Raw genomic sequence first — 9861 nt, 5'->3', positions numbered from 1 at the left:
GCATTTCCCAGCTGGGAACTAAAGTTGGAAACAGAGGAAGATGATTCCAAGGAATCCCTGAGGCACCCCCCTGGAAAGCAATGAAAGTGGTTGCCTCGGTGGGCGGGTGAGTGGGAAATCAGTGCAGAGCCAGGCAGAGCCAGGCCAGCACGGGTTTGGAGGAATGGGTTTGCTCTTGTAAGCACAGCTCTGTTAGCAGGAAGCCTGCTGGACTGAGAATCTGAAAGCAGACCTTCGCTGGAAGACAGTGTGCACGCCTTCAGAAGGATCCTTGTCCCAGGATGGCCCTCATCCCACCCCCACCCCCACATCCACAGACAGTAACTCCCTCAGTAGCCTCCCTATGAGAAGTGAGTTACCTTAGATCCCAGGCAGCTTAGAATTTGTTATCTTCTCATGTAGCCCTTCTAGGTCCATGATTTGATTTGCAGAATCCTTTATGGTTTCACGTCCTCCTCACCAGTTGCATTTTCCAGATAAGTGAGGCTTCTTTACAAACATGGTTCCTTCCTGCCTTCACCCTCTTCTCCCACCTGCCAGGTCCTTGCTCTTGACTCTGGGTCTCTCCTATCTGCCCTGCCTCCGGGAATCCTTTTTCTGCAGTGCAGAGAGCACTGTGCTGGCCTCCAGAGGCAGAAGGGAAGTGAGGACCTGACCTGCAGGCCACCTCTTGTAATTATCGATCTCTCCCCACTGCAATGTCCTGTGGTCATCCAGCCAGGGTCATGGCTTGGCAAGTCCTTGCTCGCTGGTGGTCTGACTTGTCAACCTGGGTTTCTGTATCTCCCCAGATACAGACTCACACTGCAGGCCAAGTGCTGGGCTTAGAGGAAGCGCTCAGTCAACACTTCCTTCACTGATTGTAATTCCTCCAAAGACACTTAGTTCACCAAAGACTCCTTTCATGATAATTCAAACTACTGGGGTCTGCCTGCCCCCTGGGGTTTTCTCCACTGGACTAAATATCACCCCTCCTTTAAGACAGCCCAGATTCTCCTTTTTCTGCCCTCTCCCTCAGACCCTTCTACGTGTCTTTCTGTGATTTTCCAAAGCACACTCATCACCCCCACCCCACCATGTCGGAACCATCTACACTGTGCTTTACTTGTCTGTGTACCTCAGTTTGCACCCCAGTCACACTCGCCTCTGTGCCCCTTGGAAACAGCGATAACATATCATCTGGTTTGATGAAAGATGATTTGGTGCATAAACAAAGCATAGAATGCAAATACAGTAGGATAAACTGCCCCTCCCCCCCACCTATTAATCTTGAAAAAAATTTGAAGAAATGTCCCAGCATGATTATGGGATATCCTTTATATTCCCCAGTCTATCAGTTTGCTAGGGATGCTATAACAAAAATACTACAGACTAGGGGGCTTAAACAGCAAAAATTAAGTTTCTCACAGTTTTGGAGGCTGGGAGTCTGAGATCAGGGTCTTGGCAGATTTGTGTTTTCTGAAGGCCTCTCTCCTTGGCTTATAGCCACCTTCTTACCATGTGTCCACATAGTCTTGTCACTGTGTGCTCATAATCTGCACCCTCTCCCTCTTTCTCTCTCTCTCATAAGGACCATATGACCTCATTTAACTTTTCTTATCTCTTTAAAGACCCCACCTCCAAATACAGTCACCTTCTGAGATATACTGGGGGCTAGGATGTGCACATCTGAAGTTGGGCAGTAGACTACAAGTCAGTACATAACACCCTGACAGTGAGAAGGCAAAATGGCTAGAACCCAAGTGTAATGGCCCCAAAGGAGTTACACTGATCCGGTCCATGAAGATGGAGAGGCATGTGTTTGTGTTTTGGAATTTTCTGAACAGATTGAGCCAGGAAGATATTGGGAAACTGAATTCTATGAAAAAAAAAAAAGATGTTTTCATTATTAAAGTGGGATTTGTCGAAGGGGGAAATATGGAGAGGAGAGGTTGCATGAAATAAACCCTTAATCTTCCCAGAGTGGCTGTGAGAGTCTCCCCAGGAGCAGGATATGTGGGTACCAAAGCCAAGGGATATGGTGACGATTAAGAACACAGGCCCAGGAGCCGGATGGCTGCCCCGTGTGGGGGAGTCAGGAAATCCCAGGGACCACCGAGCCAAGGGCCCGGAAGATAGGCCCTTTCTTTCCCCTGGCTGGGTGAAAAAATACACATCTACCATCTGGACCTTGGGGTCTCACGGTTGAAAAACGCTTTGCTTCTAGCCTCTCTCAATCACAGCCTGTTTATTTCAAGACTACCTTCTTCTTAGGACTAAATATGAATGGGGGGAGAATGGTTCTGGGGATACACATTTATAACTGGCCTTGCTCTGGGGCACACAAAGGCCATATTGCTTTGTAACCATGGCCCTGGCTCCTTTCCATGGTCACTGCCTAATTAGGTGACAGTCTTTGTGAATTTCCAGGCATATTTGCTATAACACTGTTTTTTAATGATCTTAGCATTATGGCTAATATTTCTCAGACCCCTCTCTAAAATTAACAGCATAGTTCTATACTATTTGAATTTTGAGATGGAGAAAAAGTTTTCTTTGACCCTCATAGGGTCCCTGGCTAGCTCTGAAGATTAAACCTGACAAAGAAAGATTAGCAGGAGGAAAGCAGACACCTGTTAATGAAGTTTTGCAGGTACTTGAGATCCTTCACCAGAGAATGAAGACCTGGGGGAATGATGAGAGCCTCAAGCTTTTATAACCTTTTATACAAATAGTACATTTGTGAAGAATTGACAGGAGCAAAGGAGTTTGAGCTGGGGGTACTAAATGGTAAAGAGACCTGGGAGAAGTTGAGTGAAGTTTGTTGGCATATTCCTCTGGTGCAGAGTCTGTCTCCAATAAAAGGAGACCTTATTTCTTGCCTTTAGACCAAAAAGGGGAAACTTTTTCCTACATCTACTGCTTAATTGCTCTCAGCTCAAAATAAATGTTATGGCGAGGAGGCAGGTTTGGGGGTGACATATTCTGGTTTCCTTCAGCCTTCCTCATATTTTATTATACCTAACTTCTAGAAGAATAGGTTTCTGGAGCCCAGTTTTCAGCCTTAGCACAAGTACTGTCATTTAACAAACGTGTAGATTTGGTTATAAGATTTTTTTAAAAAGCATTTTAAATTAAAATTAGCAGTGAATTTTAAAACAACAGGATAACATCTGTGGAAACTGCATGGAGAAGTTTAAGTGCACGTAAAGAACAGCACAGTCTACCAGGTACTAACAAAAGAGCATGATACGCTGACTAGGCTACATCGCTGTATGCCACAGGGGAATCAGAACTTGCAGTGTACTTGACCCAGCAGCTTTAAAATTATGTTTCTTGACAATGACTTTTTAATTTGAGGAGATTTACATTACTTAAAATTTTCCAAATAATCTGAATTTTGTTGAGATTTTGACATCAAAATATTTCACATTTGTATGCTTAAAATTCACATGCAGTGATAGTGGTATAATGTAATAGGGAGGGAAGATCAGAGACTGAGCAAATCCAAGTTCAGTGCAAAGGCGGGTTGCTGTAAATTAATGTCAACATTTATGGGGTGCCTGGGCGGCTCAGTCGGTTAAGCATCAGACTGTAGGTTTCAGTTTAGGTCATGATCCCACCGTTTGTGAAATCGAGAAATCGAGCCCCGTGTCAGGCTCCGTGCTGACAACATGGAGCCTACTTGGGGTTCTTTGTCTCTCTGCCTCTCTCAAAATAAATAAATAAGTAAACCTTTAAAAATAAAAATTAATTAATTAATTAATGTCAAAGTTTAAATTGAGAAGATATTTTTGAATGATATCTTTCCATTCCCTTAATTTCTAATAGCCAGTTTCTTTCTACATCTACACTCCCCAATGAACCTCTCTCTCAGAGCCACCATTAATTAATTTTATTTGTTGATTGGTCATGATTGTCCTACTCCTTTTTCCCAATCACCTGACTGTTCCCCTTCTAACTCCATTCTGATGCTTGACATGCTTTCGTTGGGGAATTCCGTTTCTAACGTGGAGCTTTAAGCCTTGCACTTGGGAAACTTGCCAGAGAAGGATATTGATTCAAGAAAGTGACCTGTCAGTCAGCTCAGCAGCCCCTCACCCGACGCCCTCGTGATCCGTGGGCTTGGAAATGAGACACACCCCTCACCACTCTTCCAAACTTATTTCCCCATCAGTGATTCTGGGATTCTGGTTGTCCAAAAATGGTTTTCAAAATGACTGGGTGTCTTAGCTCAGTCTGCCATAACAAAATACCAGAAACAGGGCAGTGTAAATGATAGACATGTATTTCTCACGGTTCTGGAGTCTGACATATCTAAGCTCAAGGTGCCAACTGATTTGGTTCCTTTTAAGGACTCTCTTTCTGACTTGCAGATGGCTTTCTCCTTGCTGTGTCCTCACATGGCAGAGAGAGAGAGAGAGAGGGAAAAGAGGGGAGAGAACTGGACTGGGCTTTCTGGTTTCTGTTCTCATAAAGATGCTGATCCCATCTTGGGTGCCCACTCTCACGACCTCATCTAAACTAAATACCTGCCAAAGGCTCCCATCTCCAAGTACCATCACACTTCGGGGGGTACAGATTTGACATATGAATACGGGGGGTGGGGTGGGCATAAACATCCAGTCCATAACTCTATCCATTTGAAGTGTATGCCAAAGGAGACTTTTGAAAAGTATAAAGTGATTTGCACAATTTAAAGCATTTTTATGAGTATCGTTATGTTTTGGCAAGTTTTTAGACTTCTCCCCTGTGCCTTGGTTTCTAAGGAAACCAAATACTTTCTGAGCAATGTTCAGAACGACGAAGCCCTGGTACTGTTTGAACTTTCAGAAGTAAAATAGCAAACGTGCAGAGCATTGAGACTGCGACAGTACCTGCTACAGCCAGACCTTACCCTTCAACTCTGAAGCTTCGATTCTTACTGCATGGCTGCCCTATTAGGGTGCAAGTTTTTGATACAATAGCATCCATTAATATCTTGTTTATCACATTGGAGAAAAGCGGACTCTGAAAGAATGAGAAGCAGGAAAGATCAGTTTTGAAGAAGGGAGAGAATCTGGCAAAGGTGGGTCATAGGGTACTAAGGGTGGAAGGCAGGGGTAGAGAAAGGGGTCTGCATTCTTGCCTGAGGTCTTCCATAGCCTGTAGAGCAGAGGATGTGAGCAGCACAGAGACCAGTGGTAAGAAAGCACTGGAATGTTTGTAAGGGGTGCCATTATTGGAAGGTAGGCCAGTGGTGGAGAATGAGGAAGGGCACGATCAAAACAGACATTTGCTTCTTCACAGCTTGTGCTGCCTTGATTGGCATCTGCTGTGCACAGTAGGGGGCACATAGGGGCACCCAGTACATCTTAAATGAATTCTTGAACAGATCATCAACTGAAGTGAATGTCTCCAAGTGCATGTGCCCAAGCTCCCCCTTGCCCTGGCAGCCAGGCTTCTTCCATAGTACATTCTCAAGGTCTCCAGACCTCTTCCGAGGAAACTCATTCCAAGAATGGTCTAGAAACACGAAGACTGGGGAAAGCTTGATGTCTAGCTGCTGAGAAGGGATGTCCTGGGATTTTAGTTTCCTTAAGGATGGATCATTTGGACAACCTGGTCATCAAAAGGTAGTTTCTTCCCTGATGTTTCCATTTCTTTTCACTCTTTGAATTGCTTCTTATTTCTCCCAAGCGTCTTTTCTTTTCTTATCTCGATTGCTCAGTTTGCTTTGGAAACAAGACGTTATCCAAGCATAACAACGCTTAGGATGACTAGGTCATGTGAGAGACTCGAACATGTAGGCCTTTTATAGCCACAATTGGTTTTCTTTATTGGCTTCTTAAGAGGAAGGCTTTGGTGGATCAGATATTGCACATTAGTTGTCATGACTTGCAGAAGAAAATGAATCCTACCTTCCTGTGTTTGTGTATGTGTGGGTGTGTTAACTGCTAGGGCACGGCTTTTACTGTATCTACTAAAGCTGTAAAAGTTGTTTGTGAAACTGTTTTATGAGTTTAGTATTTCAAATAAGTCTTCATTTTGTTTTTGGAAATTCTGTTTCTTTTTATAAAAGAGAATAGTATTAAGATATCCCTTGAAGCTAATATTCAAGATGGCTTAATTCTCTGAAAGAAGCCCTGTTTTTCTTAGAGAAGCATATGTTCTAAGAATCTGAAGGCTAAAGCAATAAATTGTTCCTACTCAGAATCGTACAGTTCTGTTACTTTGTTAAACTCAGAGCAGCATTAACTCTCAGAGCTGAAAGGAGCTATAAGAATTGCCCACAGGGCATTTTGACCTTTGCCAACCTAGGCAGTACATAACAAGCATTAAGAAAACATTAAGTGCAATGTGAAATTGAAAGCAAATTAATATTAAATGGTGTTACCAAAAAACCAGTGCAGATGATATAATGGGGTGTCTTTCTTCTTTCTTTTCTTGTAAATCACAATTGCCTTTCAGGTCCAATGTGGGATATGGTTGACTAGATTAACCCCCTTATTTTATGGATTAAAAGACTGAGGTCCAAAGATTCAAGGAATACCCATGCCTTCAGCATATTAAGAGCAAAACTTGGTCAAGAACCCAAACACCCTGTTGGCTGTTCACTGCTTTGCCTACAGCACTGCCCCCTGTACTCCCTACCCCTCCAGACCTTTAAGGATATTCTCTTATGCAAAGGAGGCATCCTACCCATCATCCCTCTACATCTGATGATACCAATATTCTGGAAAATTATTCTGACTTTACATTGTCATAGCAGGATGGATGCAAAGGCCAGAAGACTTTTCAAGCCTGGCGAGTCCATGGGTTCTGGTTTCTTTTTATTCCCTTTATTTCATTCTGGATACTCATACCATCATGACATAGAAATACTTCCCTGGTATAGCTTCTGGGGCATAGATGGGGCCAAACATAAATCTAGATGGGGCCCAAAATGAATTTATTTTGGAAATCAATTTGGTTCTTCTGTCGTATTGACATCTCTTAATGATGGCTTTCCCTGAACAATTTAACCGGTCCTCTCAAACTTCTTATTTGTTATTTTTTAAAAAACAGTGTATCCGGTGGAGAGCTGTTTGATCGGATAGTGGAGAAAGGATTTTACACAGAGAAAGATGCCAGCACTCTCATCCGCCAGGTCTTGGATGCCGTCTACTATCTCCATAGAATGGGCATTGTCCACAGGGACCTCAAGGTAAGGCAGTTGCCTAGCAACATTCTCCAGCCGCTCTCCTACCCACAATGCACCTGTCCAAGGGACTGGCTCCAGAAGATGGCTGAGGTTGCCTTGATGGAGCTATGGGTAGAATGAATGGTAGGCATTTGTGTTCTGTTTGTTGTCAGGGCCATTGGGAGCCAGAGATAGCTTTAGAGATGATGAAGATCAATGGGGCTGGCCATCATTTGGGAGATTTTATAACCCCTCTGCAGCCAGAGCCATGGGGAGGCAGGCTGTGTATTGCTTCAAGCATATCTGAAAGGTAATTTTGTTCAGAACACATTGGCCATGATAACCCTTCTCCCAATGCAGTTTTTCACTGTTTTACCAGTTCCACCCCCATTTCAGCACAACACACTGTTTGAAAAAAAGTGAGCAAGTAGAGGGCATGACATGAGAAGGGAAATGGAAGGTTATTGGGAAAGTCAGGTTAAACGACCTACAATCACCGCTGTCCCCCAGCGTCCTATAGGTCACAGGCTCACCTGTTCTTTTTCTTTTTAATCAAAGATTATTTTAATGTTTATTTATTTTAGAGAGAGATAGAACGAGGGAGGAGTGGGTTGGAGGGGGACAGAGAATCTGAAGTGGGCTCTGTACTGATAGCAGAGAGCCCAATGAGGGCCTCAAACTCACTAACTGGGAGATCATGACTTGAGCTGAAGTTGGATGCTTAACTGACTGAGCCACCCAGGTGTCCCAGTCTTTCTTGTTCTTGATGAGGTGTTGGCATACTGACCCTTCACCCAATAGCACTGAAGGACCTGGGCTTTACTTGGGCATCTTGGCATTACATCCCTCCCCAGGCCAGTATAAATACCAAAGGGCAGGTATCCAACATCTGCTATCAAGAGTAGAAATCGAACACATTGATGTGAGGAACAGCAAAAAGCCACATTGCTCACCAAGGCTGTAATGTGGATTCACTCAACCGTGGACACAGGTCCAGGCTCCACGGCTCACTGCACCGGTCAAGATAGGAGCTCCACCCCAGCCCACATACCTGCCTCTCATATCATAAACAGGGATTATATTGTACTGAAGCCATGCTATGCGTGACTGTGTGAAATCTAGATCAATTTAAAGAACAAACCATACACATTTGTTAAAATAGAATTTCAGCATCTGCCTGTTATCTGGTACTGGGGGTGAAGGTATAACATGATGGAGCTTTTCTCTTCATAAAGTCTCACGGTAAAGTCTTCTCCTTGTCTCTGTATCAGTTTCCAGCAACCGGAATAGCAGTTCCCAAGTGTTAGCCTGCATCAGAATTGTCTGGAGAGCCATTGCTTGCTCGACCCCAGAGGTTCTGATTCTGTAGGTCTGCAGTGGGGCCATGAACATGCATTTCTAAGGGATTTACAGGTGACCCTGATGTTGCCCTGGGATTACGCTTGGAGAACTGCCAGACAAGAGTGTTTGTGAACATTGATGGGGTCCTTATAGCCTTTGCCCTTTGCAGCCTCCTTGACGGCTGACATGGGCCATGAGCACAATTAGCTAATCTTCAGGACCCGGAGGTCCTTTCCAGAGCTAAGTAAGGGCTCACTAAGCTTACTTGGCCCCTCTCTGCCTGCTCTGCTCTCTTGTTCCCTCACAAAATGCCGATTTTCTGCTTCCAGAGTATGGGAGGCAGCTCTCTAAACAAGTTAGTGTGGTGACCACAGAGGTGTGGTGCAATAGGCTGGCTGTGTGTACTCTATAGAAATAATTCCCACGTAGTTAACATTCCTAGAGGGGCCATGCTATGCGTGACTGCATTTATTCCTCCTTCCAAAGGCAGATGGGCTGTGCAGGAGTTACTGCTGTCTACGCCCACATGGCGCTTTCAGAAAAGTGCTTGTAGCTCCCAGACTGTGCAGATGTAAAACCGCCAGGCGTGTGCCTGTGGAGAGAACAGTGCCGTGTTAGGACCATTTGTCATTGCTTTTCAGAGGCACAAGGGAGTTTGATCTGCATGGCAGGAGTTGGGATGGGGATAGTAAATTTTCGCAAACCTCTTAGAAAATGAAAACGAACTGTATGATCTAGGTCAGAGCAATAGAGAACAGAATCAGGTTAATTTAAGATTAGGTCACAGTCTGGGTTACTGCCACACCCCCACCTGCCAGTATACCTCCTCCTCCCTCCAGAAAGGTATTCTTGTGTCTTCTTGCCCCAGGAAGCTACTAAAGATAATGAGGGACTGAGACAGGAAGTGCCCACTACTGACCCCTCAGATTAGGCAGGGCTTCTCAGCCCCTGCAGTATGTCCTTTGCTGTGGGGGCTGTTCTATGCATTGTTAGATGTTTAACCACATCCCTGACCACTACCCACTAGATGCCCATAGACTCCTGCTGTTATGACAACCAAAGACATTGCCAAATTGCCCCCAGTTGAGAATCACTGGATTAGGAATGTGATTGTGTATAATATTAACTTTGTAGGAAGTGTTGATTCAGATCTTTTAAGAGATTGTTGGGGCGCCTGGGTGACTCCGTTGGTTAAGCGTTCCAACTTCGGCTCAGGTCATGATCTCACAGTTCTTGAGACTGAGCCCCACGTCAGGCTTTGTGATGACAGCTCAGAGCCTGGAGCCTGGTTCAGATTCTGTGTCCATCTCTCTCTCTCTGCTCCCCCACCACCATGCTCTGTTTCTCTCTCTCTCTTCTCTCTCTCTCTCTCTCAAAAG

At 44.5% G+C, this 9861-nt stretch overlaps 1 protein-coding gene across 1 annotated transcript in view; it reads left to right on the top strand.

The window, feature by feature from the left end:
* Positions 1 to 5562: 5562 nt before the first annotated feature.
* LOC120227206 (calcium/calmodulin-dependent protein kinase type 1D-like) overlaps positions 5563 to 9861 on the top strand; it is a 28516-nt gene continuing 24217 nt past the window's right edge. Inside the window, exons 1-2 of the mRNA XM_039225361.1 lie at positions 5563 to 5594; positions 7027 to 7165. Of these exons, the coding sequence (XP_039081292.1) occupies positions 5563 to 5594; positions 7027 to 7165 (171 nt within the window). The remainder of the gene's footprint in view (positions 5595 to 7026; positions 7166 to 9861) is intronic.

Source organism: Hyaena hyaena, unplaced genomic scaffold, assembly GCF_003009895.1.
Source record: "Hyaena hyaena isolate Hyena2069 unplaced genomic scaffold, ASM300989v1 scaffold_2077, whole genome shotgun sequence".
NCBI classification, from domain to species: Eukaryota; Metazoa; Chordata; class Mammalia; order Carnivora; family Hyaenidae; genus Hyaena; species Hyaena hyaena.
Note: the sequence above shows the minus strand (reverse complement) of the source record. Positions and strands in the feature narration are given on the sequence as shown.